The sequence below is a fragment of the Coprinopsis cinerea genome, assembly GCF_000182895.1.
Source record: "Coprinopsis cinerea okayama7#130 chromosome 3 map unlocalized cont3.3, whole genome shotgun sequence".
Classification (NCBI taxonomy): domain Eukaryota; kingdom Fungi; phylum Basidiomycota; class Agaricomycetes; order Agaricales; family Psathyrellaceae; genus Coprinopsis; species Coprinopsis cinerea.
In genome coordinates, this window is record NW_003307542.1 from 1,255,930 (window position 1) to 1,271,274 (window position 15,345).

Below are 15,345 nucleotides of genomic sequence, written 5' to 3' on the forward strand. Positions count from 1 at the left end.
GACATCACACAGATCCAACAGGCCGAAATGAAGTTAAGGAGAGGGAGTGGGCACAGCCAGCGAATCAATGTCTTCCTCCGCGTCTTCCACTCCCTCGCGGCCACCTCGCAAATCTCTAAAGCATTGTATACGGTATATGATTATGATTCTTAATGACTATAGACGGATTGTTGACTTTCTCTTGCTCGCACGCCTCAAGATCATTTACGCCAGCATGGTTCACGATTAACATGGGGACCGGGACGGTTTCTTTGCTGGCAGCGCGGTTCTATTTTGGACGTGGTAGCACGGCGTTGGAGATACTCTGCATCGTGTTCTTCCTGTTGAATCTTCTTCTTTATATCGTTTTCCTTTCCGCGACGATCACCCGGTTCTGGTTGTTTCCTTTCGTGAGTGCTTTCTCGGTCTTTCGCCACATTCCAAATACTCAGGAGTTGTTCCAGCTGTTTAAAAAGATGGTATTCAACACCACCGAAAGTCTCTTCCTCGGCGCGTTCCCCATCGCCTCTGCAACCCTCATCGACGCTGCCCTCGTGCTCAATCATAGATACGGCTTCGCCGGGAGCGGGTTTCTGTATACCCTCTGGGCATTTTGGTGGGTCGACTTATTCATTGCATACAGTACAGCATTTGGAATAATTTATGCCATGTAAGATTTTTGGCCAGTGTCGCGCTGCCTCCGGCACTGACGAGAAACCCTGCAGGATGTGCACACACAACCATATGATCAAAGAAACAACATCGCTCTGGGTCTTACCCATCATCCCCCTCATCGTTGCTTCAGCCACTGGAGGCAACATGTCGCAAGCACTCCTTGACCGGTCCAGCCTTACTCTCGCGACGATTACGACCGGATTCTCGCTCGTTTCGTTCGGCATTGGCATGAGCTTAACGCTTATGATCATCACGCTCTTCCTCACTCGATTGATCCTCCACGGACCACCCAAACCGCAAATCGTCATCTCTGGATTTATTATCACCAGCCCCCTGGGCACTGGTGGGTATGCACTGTTATTGAACGGGAGGACGCTCTCCGCTGTATTCCCTGGGACTTACCTGAATGGTATGTTCCCAAGGATAGAACTCGCAGGGCAAATAGTATTCGCTGTTTGCTTCTGCGCGTCCTTCTTGCTTTGGTCGATGGGGACGTGTTGGATTCTTATATCGATATTCACGATTATTGTCGTTGTCCGCAGCGATGGAGAAATCCCATTTACGCTCACCTACTGGGGTTCGGTGTTCCCCAATGGTGTGTATGCGCTGTGTACGGTACAGTTGGGAGAAGTGATGGGGAGTCCGTTTTTCAACTATCTTGGGGTGATTTGGTCGTGTAAGTCAATCTGTCTGAGATGTAATTAAATCAACACTGACCTTTCCGCAGGCATCGTACTCCTGCTTTGGGTACTCTCGCTCGCCCCGACTGTTATTCACACCTGGGACACTTCTATCTTCCCCGAATCGACTCCCGACCAGATGAACCCATTCAAGTGGAAGGATGGGAGACATAGGACGAACAGCCACGCTGTTGAGGGCACTGTCTGACCGATCATACGTTTACTTTACTATGCATCCCAACCTGTATACCCATGCATTCAATTCAGTTGGAATAGACTCGGAGGCCTTTAAGCGTTTAGCATATCCCCATCGAGCCATCAATAAGCACAGCCACGAGCGGCATCGTTGGCAGGTCGAGATGATGGACAACGTCTTCGACCAGACCACGACCGCCCTCCAAGTTGCTGGACGCCAATCGGACCCTGTTCACTGCTCATGTCGGCGCGACCACCGCACTCGGACTACCAGGCTCTGGGCAACTCGACGGATGACGACGCGGACCACGTCGATGAGACTCAACCTCTCACTGCGACTGCATCTAATGAAGCAGGTCCCTCTACTCCACGTGGTCGCCGGAGGACTGGAGGAGGGGCGAGCATCGACCTGGCTAAGCTGGACAATGCATTCAAGCGGTGTGTAGTCAACCTTCGACTACGGTAGCTGTGAGACTAAATAAGGGTAACGCTGGGTGGTCAGATGGACAGAGTCGATCGCGCAGAAGGTGAAACGAAAGAAGACCAAGGTTCCTGACCTAAGTCAGCGCAAGCAGATCTGGCGGAGTGTATTTGAACCAACGATTCCTGGAGTGCCGTCTCCTGGACCGGTATGCTTACATGCATTCCCCGTGGCCACCGACTCAATAGTAATATAGGTCAAGACGCTGGACCACAAACCGCCCATGACGGACGCCGACTTTGACGCGTACGTCATTAACGCGAATTATTACTTTCTGTCATTGAACTTTCCTCCAGCATCGTGAAATCTGTGAAGACGGCTATCTCAGACGGTATCCATCCCAAGATGATCAGCAAGGGTTCGTCCGGTTCATACTTTGCGAGGGCGAAAGTGAATGGGAGGGTTCAGACCGTTGCGTGAGTCTTGGTCTTGGTATTCGAAGGTTGTGGGACTTCGGCGCTCAAGTTGTTCAGGGTATTTAAACCTAAAGACGAAGAGCCGTATGGGAGACTGAATCCAAAGGTACTCAGTATCATTCTATTCTCAGCGGACATCAACTTATTGACCCAAACTTAGACAACGAAATGGTTGCATCGGCAGTTCCGTTGGATTATTCCATTCGGACGGGCGTGTCTCATTCCTAATCTGAGGTGACTTGCATTTCATCATCTTATGGGCGGGAGTATTGACTGGGCTGGAAGTTACATCTCAGAAGCTGCGGCGTCGCTGCTAGACACCAGGTTAGACCTGCACATTGTCCCGCCCACGAAGCTCGTTTCCTTGTCCAGTGAAGTAAGCGCTGCCTCCCTCTCATCCCTCACCTATTTAAACCCCGCGTTTAGGCGTTCTTCTATGACTGGATTGATCGGAATGCCTTTAAGAAAGGGAAGCCTCTTCCTGAGAAGATTGGGAGCATGCAGTATTTCTTACACGGATACCAAGGTAAGGATAAATCTTGTCAAGCTCTTCATAGTGCCATAATGTGTACCCTGTTCCAGACGCCTCTGAATTCCTCAGGAAACATCCCTGGCCTGGCCGTGCGATTTCAGACACGTTCGATGATTCGACTCACCGACACGGCAGCTTCTCGAAACGATTTCTAAGTGCCCTCAAGATCATCTGTGGAAGGACCGGGGCACCTGACGATGTGTATGATGAGGCGGATTTTGAGGAAGACCAAGCGCTGTATGACGCGACTGAGGGATCTGATGCCCAAAGACCCTTTTACTGGAGTCAAGGCCTTCAGCAAAGCTTCCGCGAGGAGCTTGAGAAGTGAGTGCGATACTGAGTCTTTTCGGTAAACTGGCTGACATCCTTGGCAGGCTTGTTATCTTGGGTACTTTGAATCGCTTTCGTTGGGATATTGTTTACTCACCCACTCCTCAGACTACCTAATGTTGAACACAGATCGTGGCGCTGACAATTACATGATCAAATACTGCGAAGGAGATCATGAAAAACTCGTTGATGTCGCTCCAACACGTTCTGTACGATTAGAAATGCCAGTCATGAGTGAACTTCGCCGGACGGAGTCACCTGGAAATTCGCAACCCAATGCGTCCTCGTCTTCGTCCAACCGCGCCGCCTCCTCAACCGCCTCCCCTCAAATACCATCTCGGTCATCAACACCCCATGCTGACTGGAAGCGTCGACCACATATACACATTGCTGCTATCGACAATTCGCTCTCTTTTCCCCATGAACATCCACAAGGATGGCGTTCCTACACATATGGATGGTTATACCTTCCTGTTAGTATCATCGGTCGCCCATTCAGCGAGAAGACGCGGAATCACTTCTTGCCATTGCTTACATCCAAAGCGTGGTGGGAAGAAACTACGTACCAGCTAGAGAAGCTGTTCTCCGTAGATCCCGATTTCCATCCCAAGATGTTCGCTGTGAGTTCTTCCCACTCGAAGCCGGGATTTTGACCGACATCTGTGCAGCGCCAACTTGCCGTGATCAAGGGACAGGCCTGGAATATCGTGCAGTCATTAAAACATGATGTGAGGAAATTTCTCTACGCTGCCAAACCCGTGTCCATAGTCTAACATGTTAAATTCCTTCTAGGACGAAGGTTAGAACCATGGACCCGAATTGCCGCTCCATTCGACTCATCTTCCTTTCAGGTCCTCTGGAACTGACGCGCAGAATAAAGGTCCTAGTTTGGGATGAAGAAGTGGAGGTGGCCGAGCTCGACAATGCTGCCAACGAAGTTCCAGCGTCGCCAACGATGTCCATCAGCAGTGTTCCAATACCTAAACGGTCGCGGAGTCAAAGCTATGGTGAATTCCCGCCACCCATGCGAAGAACATCAACAGACGCATCTGGAGCACCTCGACCTGTGCCGTTTGCGGCCAAATTCCAGCGAATACATCCTGGTACCACTGGTGTTACCGTCCTTGAACATCTGGAACGACTCGATGCCGTTGAAGCCAGCTTGCAGAGGCTCGGAGTCGACGAGGAGGAGGTTGATATGGGGGTCGCTTCCGCACCCTTGCCCTCGAGGCCATCGCATCAACGCTCCTTGTCCGGACTCGGTCCTTCACCGTTCTCACCACCCGGAAGTCCTCTGGCAACGGTACCAGAAGGATCCGGGTCAACTTCGCGTAGGAGCTCGACAAGCTCTATCGACGAAGAAGACTTGGTTGCGATGTCCAAGTCGACTTCACATGTGGAAGGCGGGTATCCTTTCAGTCGCAACATCGGAACGATCTCCACAGCCGGTCTGGAGTGGATATCTCCAGAGGACGAACCGGCGAAACGGACCATGATCGCGGAGGTGAGCAAGACAGTGGTGTTTATATCGCAAGTCCTGATGTTCTGCCAATCTTGTAGCGTCTTGAAACTGTCAAGAAAACGCCCCTATGTTCTTGTTGGTAGCAGGACTAGAAGTACATTATATTCTTACATTATTGGTTTTTTGAGGGGATATCTAGAGTAGATGTATGTGCAACTGAGATAGGTTCTGACCAGCGCAGGATGGGTGTACGGCGAGGGGGACAGCGGCAAATGGAGCCTGACTTATTCGCCTTCCTGCATGAGCCATTGGGCGAAGTCGTCCAGTCGTTTCTTCTCTGCCTCTTCTCCTTCGCCGTAGTCATCCTTTGCATCACTTCGTTTGAACCGTTGTCTTCCGACGAAGAGCTCTGCTACTATCTTCCTCCCGTCAAAAAAACGCCCGTTCATTTTCTATACAATCTTATCAGGAATTGAACGATCTTGAAACGCAACTGGACGACTCACAATAACACAGGCTTGGGCGCTTAAGGGATCTTTGAACTTGACGGTCATGATACCCTCTGGCTCTTTCTGTAGGAATGTTAGTCCATAACTTTGATAAAGTCATCAGGGCACTCACATCATAAAGAGTGACATTCGTCACCTCTCCCAGCGTTGAGCATTCCTCTCGGACATCCTCTTTCAAATCTAGTAGCAGCGTGGCGTCCTTTTCTAGTTCCTCGATGGTAAACATGTGCTTCAAAACTACAACACGGCTCGTTCTGGGCACTGGCTTATCTTCAGGGTCAGGCTGTGGCCCGAAGCCGTCGTCAAAGCCCCATTCATTCAGCTTTCTAGAACCTTGTCAGTCTGGTCAACGTAGACGGGGATCTGGAAACCCACTTCTGCATCTTTCCTATCCGCCGTGTTGCTGCTTTCTTGTCCACCACCCGACGTGGTTGGGATACCCCGTCTTTGTTCTCGTTCTTGTGCGTGAAGTCTGCTTGCCGGACCCTCATTACAGTAGAAGCATCCCCAAGTCTCAATTCCGCTTCATCCAGAAGGTTCTCCGCTAACAAGACAGAGTCCTCCTTGAAGTAGACGACTAGAGCTTCCCCACTGAACGTTCCATCCTCCTTGGCGTACATCTTGACTTTGGGCTCGCCGTTATCATCCTCCTCGATCACACCGCACTTTGAGAACCTCGCCACAATCTCGTCGGCTTCAGCGTCCAGTGGTAGACCAGTAACGTAGACTGCGGTGTTCTTGGATTTCCGCTCCTGGTTGTTCTTGCCCCGTTTTGACGAGGGTTCTCCTTCGGTGGGCGCATAAGTATAGTCCTGTACTTTCCGTTTCTTGTTTTCCCGTTTGAGTACTGGGGCTGCTGGGGTCTACATCGTGTTAACACGGTAATCTTTTATAGTCTGATAAAGATAGATTACCTCTTCATCTACCCCGGCCACTGAGTATGCCGCTTGCTGTCGCTTGATAAGGTCATCCAGCTAGGAAATAGGTTAGTACCTCACTGACCCAGATTGAAATGCGAAGGTAGAACATACGACTGGCTCCCAGGTGCCTCTCGTGGAGTCGTATTCAAGTTCGGGGCCATCCTCTTGTTCCAGTCGCCATGTATTGGATTCTTTGTTGAAGTACACCCTGATATGACGCGCCGAGAATTCTTGAGTACGTCAATTGTTCGTCTGGAGAGTAGAGCGGCTAGACACACCTTGGGTCGTCGGCGAATGCTGCTGCCTGAGCTTCTGCTGATGAGCCAGCTGCTGCGGACGGTGGTGGCGCAGACATTTCAGGAGTCTTTCGGAATGTAAATGTGGAAAATGTATGGGAACCAGACCAAAGCCCAAGGCGCTGCGAGGTCCCCGTTTGGAGCGAATTCAAATCCCGACGTGAAGCGCGCGTCGTCGGGATCTTCGTTCGGTTTCTTTCAAGTTCTCTTTCCAACCACCACAGGCGTCAACTATGCTCAAAGTCCAACGTAAACTCCACCCGCTTACTCGTGTAAATGCGACTCTAGTCTTCCTATATAAACTGTACATGCGACTGTTATGCTTCCGATGAACATCCGCTTCGAAAGGGCCTGCAGGAATCCTGTCCCGGTACCTCATGTTAGGCTTCTCTGGTGCCCTAGACCAGATTTGAAGTGGACCTGTCTACATCCATGCCGGATGCCATTCGACCTTGCTCGAACTGCGTGGCTGTTTGGGCGAAGGGATAAAATCTGTCATGGTCTGGGGCTCTGGCAATCGATTTCATCCCACCAATGTTCTTATTCAAGCTGCCAGCTCGTCTTCGTCGTCGTCGTGAGGACAAGACCTCCCATGCCTCTGCGGAAGGAGGTCCCTTTGCTCTCCGTACCGTGCTTACGCGGCTGGTCAAGTCCATTCCGAAGCGAAAGCGAAAGGTATGTGCCTAAGTCTGCCCATGTCTCTGGTGCAACTGCTAACTCTAGCAATTGGTAGGCCGTGGCCAATGACTTGGAATCTTTTATTCACCTCTTCGAAAGATACCAGTCTGAGAATCATGCGCAACCAGAGATGTAAATCCTGGCGTTTTCGCACCCAGTGCAACCCGCTGACTGGGCACTCCACAGCGACTGGGACAAAGTTTCTGTCCCGCGTTCTGAACAAATCGTTCAATACAAGGACCTCAATGACGCCGAAGACGTACAGCCCCTTCACCGCCTCGCCGTTCTCAAGGTTAACGGCGGGCTGGGGACATCGATGGGTAAGCCTGCTTTCGGTACTTGTCAACTGGCAGTCACTCACCGTACGAGTTGTTAGAACTGTCTGGCGCCAAGGGAGCCCTTGAGGTCCAGAACAAGTTATCATTCATTGACCTCGCTATACGGCAAATCCAAACTCTGAATGCAACTGAAGGTGTTGACATCCCGCTGCTCTTCATGACCTCGTTCAACACAGAGGAGGATACCAACCGTATCATCCGCAAGTACGCTAAAGGCCCTACCAAGATCTCAACTTTCAGTCAATCCCGGTATCCACGTCTGGACGTCGAATCGTTGCTCCCCATCGCAAAGCCCAGACAAGACGATCGGCAGACGCGGTATCCGCCTGGCCATGGCGACCTCTACAACGCTTTGGTCCGGTCTGGCACCTTGGACAGGCTGCTTGCAGAAGGGAAAGAGTACTTGTTTGTGCCAAATTCGGACAATTTAGGAGCGACGTGCGTATTCGAAGCTTTCTTCGTCGAACAATATTTTCACCGTTGTGCTGTTAGGGTCGATCGTCGCATCTTGAGGCATATGATTGAAACGCAGACCGAGTTTATCATGCAAATCACCGAGAAAACCAAGGCAGATATCAAAGTAAGAGTTGTCATTGATGCGATATGATACCGGCTGACCCAATGAATCGACAGGGAGGAACGCTTGTCGGTAAGAAAACTTTTCCGGTTCATCTGAGGATAGACCTTTTAATTCGTAGATTATGAGGGAACTCTAAGATTGCTGGAGTTGGCGCAGGTCCCGACACAGCACGTCGAGGAATTTACATCGGCAAAGAACTTCAAGATTTTCAACACAAATAACCTTTGGATCAATCTTCCAGGTACGCTCACTCAAGGCGCGCACCTCGCTGGATGCTAATTACAGTCACAGCATTGAGACGGACCATGGAGCAGGCTGCAGGGTGGTCTACAGCTTGACACCATCCCTAATTATAGGCAGATTGATGGCGGGAGATCCGTCCTACAGGTATGCTTATCGACTCTCAACGTCGAGAAACTACAAATCGACCCATTGTAGCTTGAGACAGCTGCGGGTGCCATAATCAAGCACTTCCTAAGGCTTGTGGGCTGACCGTATCTCGCTCGCGGTTCCTTCCTGTCAAAACATGTTCAGACCTCCACCTTCTCAGAAGTGACCTGTATACAGTCACCTCTGGATCGCATGTGGTCAGAAACGAAGCCCGGGTGTTTGAGACTATCCCGCTCATCAAACTCGGAGACCATTTCAAGCATGTGAGTCTGCAGGGCTAATCAGTATCCAGATGGCACCTCAACGCAAGCTGGATTGTTCGGACAGATCTCCCAATTCGACAAGCGATTCAAACAAATACCCAGCATCATCGACTTCGACCACCTCACAGTTTCTGGCGACGTTTATTTCGGGAGAGACGTCACATTGCGTGGCACTGTAATCAGTACGTTTTGGCTTCCGTTGTAAACTTGTGTTTCTGAAGGGGTCCCCTGTGTAGTCACTGCGAACGAAGGGCAAGTTGTTCACATTCCCGACGGGTGCAGCCTTGAAAATAGTACGGCCTTCTCGCTGCTTTCCAGTGCCGCAACTTAACAGTCCTTAGGGTTGATATCCGGAAATCTGACCATGACGGTACGACACCCGCCTTTGATTCCCGGTCCCCATTCAGAACTCACCTGTGGCCAGGAACTATAATCGTTTTGTCGAGGACGTATTCACGCCGCCCTTCACGCTCTATTTACTTCCAGGATCAGTATGCTTTTCGAGAGATAATAGTCCTATGTAGCTTTCTTACCTGATGCGTATATCAGCGTATACCCTCGCCCCGCCTCATTAGTCATTTGAACAGGTTTCGGTTCCGATGCCATCAACTTGACTCTACACCCATATGCTCACGTTACTATTTGGACCCGTGTTGAATCTTTAACATGGTTTATGAACATAACCACGACACCCCAGTTACGCTTCTTGTTTAATAGACAACTCGCCAAAGACTGTATTCGACCGCATTTTACTGTCAACCAGAGACTGATTCTGACGATGGCGGCAACCCGATCCTCTGCTCGGCTGGCGCTCAAGGCAAATGCAATGCAAACCAGCGAAGAAACAATCTCAAGCCCAGCCAACTCTTCCAATGGAAAGCGCAAGAACAACAACGCGGCACTCAAAGCACCGGCCTTCAAGAAATCCAAGACTCAGACTGGTGCTGGCTCGACCACAGTAGGGTCAACAGCCAACCCCCAGACAACGCGTGCTCCCAGCGATACCAACGCAGATGCCCCTGTTCCAGCCGTCCTAAGCTTTGACTTTAATGAGGCTATGCGTCATCTCATTACCGTGGACCCAAGATTCCAGGACTTGTTCGACAGGATGCCCTGTCGGCCCTTTGAACAACTTGAACAAGTGCATCCGTTCCGGTAGAGGCTATTCTCCCTCAGTTCCAGAAAAATGTTTTCACCCCTCGATTCCATCTAGAGCGCTATCGATCTCTATCCTGTAAGCGGATGTCCGTGCTTGAGTCGCGGAAGGAACTCATTCCCATTGCCATAGAGGGCAGCAAATCTCATGGAAAGCTGCGCGCTCAATTACCCACAAGTTCATCAGGCTCTACAGCCCCTCTATCCCAGAAGAAGTGACGGATGAGTATGTTCCACTTCCGATACCTTGATTATTGTTCTGTTTGAAAGACGGCTTGAATCGCTCTGACCCCGCATGCCTAGGTCCCGAGCGGCCGCAATGCAAGTCTTCCCTACCCCGGAGCAGGTGTCGAAGACGGAAGTTTCGCTGCTCCGAACTGCAGGTTTGAGCGAGCGGAAGGCCCAATACAGTGCGTCTCTGCTTGTCCACCTGATCAATGGCATAGACACTCTAGAGCGCTTCTAGTCCAGGATCTTGCCGCTAGATTCGCAGACGGTCGCTTAAGCACCGATAAACTCCTAAATGCTAGCGACGAGGAACTGGCAGAAATGCTTATTGAAGTTAAAGGAATAGGCAGAGTTAGTTGGTCTATTTACTTCTCGAGTTCGAGTCCTTGGATTAACCTTTGGATTGTAGTGGACAGGTGATTCTACTGAGTCTATACCTCTGAGCCAAACCTACAGAGCTCTCGTATGTTGACCTTGAATATTGCCTGCAGTGGACATGTTTGCGATCTTCTCTTTACGTCGCCCCGACATCCTTCCTGTTGGTAGGTTAAGCACCCCCTTAGCCCTGGGTTTCGGTGCCTCCTTTCCTCTAATCAGTCTTGCTTGTTCAGGTGACCTAGGGGTCCAACGGGGCCTCGCCCGTTGGTTCCTTTCTCTCCATTCTCCAGCACACACGTACACACTCTCCCCAGAGAAGGTTGACGCGTCCACGAGCTTCCAGAGAAGAAAGACAAACCATGCAAGTAACGATGTCGAGGACGACGCGCTGCCCACGGTAGCTTCCTCGGCGAATAAATTGGAGGGCGGAGAGGCGGCTGCAATTGGCGGGGTCAATCGTGACGGAGATACCATGACATCAGACACGAGCGCATCAACTCTCCTCCCTCCGCCGTTTACGCCCTCCATTCAGAAAACCTTGTCCAAGGCTCCAGAGAAGGCAGTGCCTCTTCCTACAGGCATTACCATTTCGTTATTGAAGAGCCGTTTGGATGGGAAGAAGGTCAAGTAAGCTATGATGCTCCTATGAAGTCGAATGACGAAAGCTGACGAAAGTGGTTTCGCCTCATAGAGGGGCATTCTTGACCCCACAGGAGATGACAGATTTAACGGAGAGTTGGAGGCCATACCGAAGCCTCGGTGTGTACAATTTCCATGGTCGTTTGGGATGCATGTGGCTGAAAATTTGCCCTTCCTACCACTTCCGGTTGCCTTCGTGATCTTTCGGGATGAAATGATATGTTCCAGGTGTCTATTACATGTGGTCGCTGGCAGACTCTTCAGAGAAAAAGTAGACGTTGGAATGCATAAAGTACTAGCTGATATGTATATACGTGGAGAACGTAGTGCTATATACCTTTATTTTCAGTGGAGACCAAGTGCGCAAGCAAGAGGTCATAGATGATCGGAAGTAAAATGTCAAAAAGGTTAAGTGACCCCTAAGTAACTGCCATCCGGGGGAATTTCACAGGGAGTGGCGTTCCGTTGCGTTGGACGCGGCTCACCGAGAATTCAAATATTCAAGAGGGCAGTTTTTCTTCAAAAGACCGCAAGCTTCTTGTTGGAGTTGCAAACAGTTGTTGGAGAACCCCCGTCTGAATGCCTTTTGTCGCGCTGGGTGTTTGAAACATTTCAGACACTTGAGCCTCTTTGGGTACATTAGACAAATCTGAACTACACGCAGTTACTGGCGTTCCATTCATAGCACTTGACTGCCTTTGTTCGACAGAATCAAAAACGAGGATGACCCTTAAAATACGCTGCCCCCATACTCCGCAATCCGACTTCCCCTCAACCTCCTCTTCTCCCTCGACATCGAACGTTCGACTACCGGCTGAAACCGCTATCGCTTCATCGTCCTCCCAGGTTCATTTCCAGGACCCAGGGATTCGTACAGCGGAAACTACAAACAGCGAGGACCAATCGCCAAAAGCGATCGAAAGTTCTGCCGATAAATCAACGACCGAATTTACAGCAAAACTCTTCGTCAATTATCCGCCGAACCGTCCGCGTTCCAACATAAACAAACGCCGTCAACCCAATCATACTACCTGCCTTTCCTATCCGTCTTCTCCCTCCACCAGCGTTTCCGACGACATGCGACGCTTCAGGCCTCCTCTGGCTCGCGAGAAGCAGTCAGCGAGCTCGCCGACCACCCGAGCTCGTTTCTCGCTGTCGTATCCTTGCGAGAGGTCAGCACGGCTTTTCTCGAATCACTTTCCGGAGGGCCACGAACTAGAGTCGGAATTTGTGGAGGCGTACCAGCTTCAGGATGAACTGGGCGCAGGTGGATACGGCTTCGTGATGACCGCCATTGACCGATACAGTGGGCTCGAGGTCGCTGTGAAGTTTATCATCAAGGACAAGGTTCCCGAGCACTCCTGGATCCACGACCCTACTTTCGGCAAGCTACCTATGGAGGTTGTGCTTTTGAGCTTCGTCAATCACGATAACATCGTCAAGTGCTTGGACGTTTTTGAAGATCCGGTCTACTTTTATCTCGTATGTCGCGTCTCAACGCCCTTGTGGATTTGCATGCTGAATCGTTCTTCAGGTCCAGGAGCTTCATGGATCACCCTGGAATAGGTCGCAGGCATACACGCTAGACTGGCCGACGTTGGAAGGCAGCGACTTGTCTTCAGCGTCCCTCTCCACGCCTTCCCTTTCCCCTTCGACCTCTGAAACCTCGCTCGCTCCGGATTCGCCCAGAACTCCCCCGCATCGCTACCCGTCACTACCCATCCCATTTGCTAACGACCCTACGCACACGTCGTCCAGCGGGGATCTTTCTCCTATTGAGGACGAGCCGGAACCGAAGCACCAGATTTGCAAGCGGCCGTCGTACGATCTGTTCGAGTGCATCGAGCAATCGGAACGCAAGCGATTAACGGAGGAACAGGCCCGCTATGTATTCGCCCAAGTGGTCGATGCTGTCTATTATCTTGACAGTCTCGGGATAAGCCACCGCGATATCAAGGACGAGAACCTTGTCATTGACCACGATCTCAAGGTTAGTCCCATTTCCAATGATCGCTACGGATCGAAGGACTCACCTAGAGAATCAGATTAAACTTATCGATTTTGGAAGCGCTACTATCGTTGATCCCTCCAAACCACGGCCGTATTACGACCTTTTCTACGGAACCGCCGCCTATGCATCTTCAGAGATTCTCCTCAAGAAGAAATACCAGGCAGCACCAGCGGAGGTGTGGACACTTGGTGTCCTCCTCTCATATCTGCTTGCCGGTGTTTCTCCTTTTCCAACCATCCGCGACGCTGTCGACGGGCGGATCTTCCTGTCAGAGTCCTTGGGATTGAAGCCCTCGGAAAGCGCTATGGATCTTCTGCGTGCCTGCCTGGATCCGAATCCAGAAACGCGCATCACCATCGCGGAAGTTGCAGCACACCCTTGGTTGCAACAAAGCCATATATCGGTTGTTTCATAGAGCGGCTCTCTCTGCATTGTGCGCCGGTAACTTATTTGGAACCCTTCCGTCCATCTGTAGAATATTTGGATTCCTCATTCACTGTATAGTAGTGCACTTTCATCCAGCTGTAGCATTGTCTGTTTTTCTCAGCGACATTATTCCCTATTCATATAGCACCTTCGTAATACATTAGCGGTACTCCAATACGATATGACCATGGAGCATACCAAAATTGAACTGAGTCAAGTCGACTTTGAGATCGTGAACGTTGAGGAGCAAAGGCATAGATTGCCGTTGGCTGAGCCATCAGTCAGAGTTCCCACGCTCTCAGCCAATCAGCAAGCGCTGCTGACTCCGCTTTCCCGGCCCTCTCCACTTGTCGCTCAGCGAGCTGAATGTTGAATTCGTTCTCTTTCTAGTCCACCATGTCGCTCGGTCTGCGCACAGCTGGTATGTCTCCATTTTTTCCATGTTTGGGTCAGGCTGACCTCTGTAATAACAGTCCTGAACGCTTCCCGCCGGACAGCGTGTCACCGCTCCGCCGTTTTGCCTGGTGCGTTGCATTCAAATTCGAAGTAAAACCAATTGACCAACCAGAATTCTGTTCAGGCATCCGCTCGTTACACTCGTCGACTCCAGTATCAGCTGCTCAGCCGGAATCTGCGACCTCAACCCAACCTTACACTGCTATTGCGAAGCAAGGCTCCAACCAGCTCAGTCTCGAAACCCCTCAGAACAAAGCTGGTACTGTCCAGACAAGTTTTCGTGCAAAGGGCGGAATGACTTACGCACCATTCAGAATATGTTCTATCAACCCTTGACAAGGTCGCCAACTGGGCTCGACAGGGTTCCATGTGGCCCATGACTTTCGGTGGGTCCCCAAGCACTCGCCTTCAAATTGAGTCTCAACAGTATTATTAGGTTTGGCATGTTGCGCCGTAGAGATGATGCACATGGCCGCTGCCCGTTATGACCAGGATCGACTTGGTGTCGTCTTCCGAGCCAGTCCTCGACAGAGCGATATCATGATTGTCGCCGGTACCTTGACCAACAAGATGGCTCCTGCTCTCCGAAAGGTTTACGACCAAATGCCCGAACCTCGTAAGTCTTGGTATTTAAGGGTGGTAGTGCGGGTTGCTTACCTTGCGCAAAGGATGGGTTATTTCCATGGGCTCGTGCGCGAACGGAGGAGGTTACTATCACTACTCGTATTCCGTTGTCCGCGGTTGTGACCGTAAGTTGCTCTGAGATTTTGTGACCAGTCTCGCCGTTTATTAACCGGGCTATTTATAGGAATTGTCCCCGTCGACATCTACGTGCCAGGCTGCCCTCCTACAGCAGAGGCTTTGCTTTACGGAATGCTGCAGCTTCAACGGAAAATGCGACGCAGTCGCAAGGGTGTCCTCTGGTGAGTTTGTTCTGATTTGCGGATCATGCTGTCTCCCCTGATCCCCTTCGCCCTTCAGGTACCGCAAGTAAAGGAGTACTGGCAATTCTTGCAGTAGATTCATAGCTAGACACTTTTTCCTACAATTTATCATGTATTGTGAATACGGAAGGGCCTGTGGCCATCATAAGGGGTACAAACGCAGAATGGCCAAAATTCGGCATGATAGAAAGCGGTAAACACGGTGCCAAAAGGGTGAGAAATCGAAATCAAATGCGATGGCTTGAATGGAATTTTGAGGGATACTTGGTGGGCGAGTTGCAACTCCGCATACCTTTCTTTCTCCACACGCGCTTGTCGCCGTCGTCGTCGCAGTCGTCGAGCTCGAGTCGGTTGTCAGCGCCCTAGGCGGTGTTCCGTCCCAGT

At 50.8% G+C, this 15,345-nt stretch overlaps 7 protein-coding genes across 7 annotated transcripts; 6 read left to right on the forward strand and 1 right to left on the reverse strand.

The window, feature by feature from the left end:
- Positions 1 to 723: 723 nt before the first annotated feature.
- CC1G_14148 (C4-dicarboxylate transporter/malic acid transporter) lies at positions 724 to 1,542 on the forward strand (the record flags this gene model as incomplete). The annotated part of the gene is made up of 2 exons (XM_002911569.1): positions 724 to 1,330; positions 1,382 to 1,542. 2 exons carry the CDS (start codon positions 724 to 726, stop codon positions 1,540 to 1,542), a joined length of 768 nt encoding a protein of 255 aa, XP_002911615.1.
- A 228-nt stretch (positions 1,543 to 1,770) lies between these two features.
- CC1G_09326 (phosphatidyl inositol kinase) lies at positions 1,771 to 4,893 on the forward strand (the record flags this gene model as incomplete). Its single annotated transcript, XM_001830114.2, has 12 exons — positions 1,771 to 1,967; positions 2,032 to 2,158; positions 2,207 to 2,256; positions 2,307 to 2,426; positions 2,484 to 2,532; positions 2,853 to 2,952; positions 3,009 to 3,282; positions 3,333 to 3,346; positions 3,397 to 3,908; positions 3,957 to 4,048; positions 4,081 to 4,792; positions 4,849 to 4,893. The coding sequence occupies 12 exons, from the start codon at positions 1,771 to 1,773 to the stop codon at positions 4,891 to 4,893; spliced, it is 2,292 nt and encodes a 763-aa protein (XP_001830166.2).
- A 141-nt stretch (positions 4,894 to 5,034) lies between these two features.
- Positions 5,035 to 6,534, reverse strand: CC1G_09327 (splicing factor u2af-associated protein 2; the record flags this gene model as incomplete). Its single annotated transcript, XM_001830115.1, has 7 exons — positions 5,035 to 5,202; positions 5,257 to 5,322; positions 5,372 to 5,585; positions 5,635 to 6,122; positions 6,174 to 6,233; positions 6,291 to 6,387; positions 6,458 to 6,534. The coding sequence occupies 7 exons, from the start codon at positions 6,532 to 6,534 to the stop codon at positions 5,035 to 5,037; spliced, it is 1,170 nt and encodes a 389-aa protein (XP_001830167.1).
- A 167-nt stretch (positions 6,535 to 6,701) lies between these two features.
- On the forward strand, positions 6,702 to 9,055 carry CC1G_14149 (UTP-glucose-1-phosphate uridylyltransferase; the record flags this gene model as incomplete). The annotated part of the gene is made up of 12 exons (XM_002911570.1): positions 6,702 to 6,975; positions 7,032 to 7,150; positions 7,209 to 7,285; positions 7,340 to 7,473; positions 7,530 to 7,929; positions 7,984 to 8,071; positions 8,125 to 8,140; positions 8,190 to 8,312; positions 8,428 to 8,458; positions 8,622 to 8,724; positions 8,789 to 8,906; positions 8,961 to 9,055. The coding sequence occupies exons 1-12, from the start codon at positions 6,795 to 6,797 to the stop codon at positions 9,053 to 9,055; spliced, it is 1,485 nt and encodes a 494-aa protein (XP_002911616.1). The 5' UTR covers positions 6,702 to 6,794.
- A 447-nt stretch (positions 9,056 to 9,502) lies between these two features.
- On the forward strand, positions 9,503 to 11,116 carry CC1G_14150 (hypothetical protein; the record flags this gene model as incomplete). The annotated part of the gene is made up of 8 exons (XM_002911571.1): positions 9,503 to 9,879; positions 9,938 to 9,958; positions 10,013 to 10,105; positions 10,183 to 10,289; positions 10,346 to 10,458; positions 10,517 to 10,523; positions 10,599 to 10,649; positions 10,719 to 11,116. 8 exons carry the CDS (start codon positions 9,503 to 9,505, stop codon positions 11,114 to 11,116), a joined length of 1,167 nt encoding a protein of 388 aa, XP_002911617.1.
- Positions 11,117 to 11,847: 731 nt separating this feature from the next.
- Positions 11,848 to 13,550, forward strand: CC1G_09329 (CAMK/CAMKL/PASK protein kinase; the record flags this gene model as incomplete). The annotated part of the gene is made up of 3 exons (XM_001830117.2): positions 11,848 to 12,606; positions 12,659 to 13,114; positions 13,170 to 13,550. The coding sequence occupies 3 exons, from the start codon at positions 11,848 to 11,850 to the stop codon at positions 13,548 to 13,550; spliced, it is 1,596 nt and encodes a 531-aa protein (XP_001830169.2).
- Positions 13,551 to 13,957: 407 nt separating this feature from the next.
- Positions 13,958 to 15,011, forward strand: CC1G_14151 (NADH-ubiquinone oxidoreductase 20 kDa subunit; the record flags this gene model as incomplete). The annotated part of the gene is made up of 8 exons (XM_002911572.1): positions 13,958 to 13,982; positions 14,035 to 14,085; positions 14,142 to 14,276; positions 14,332 to 14,403; positions 14,454 to 14,633; positions 14,686 to 14,766; positions 14,826 to 14,940; positions 14,999 to 15,011. 8 exons carry the CDS (start codon positions 13,958 to 13,960, stop codon positions 15,009 to 15,011), a joined length of 672 nt encoding a protein of 223 aa, XP_002911618.1.
- Positions 15,012 to 15,345: the final 334 nt, after the last annotated feature.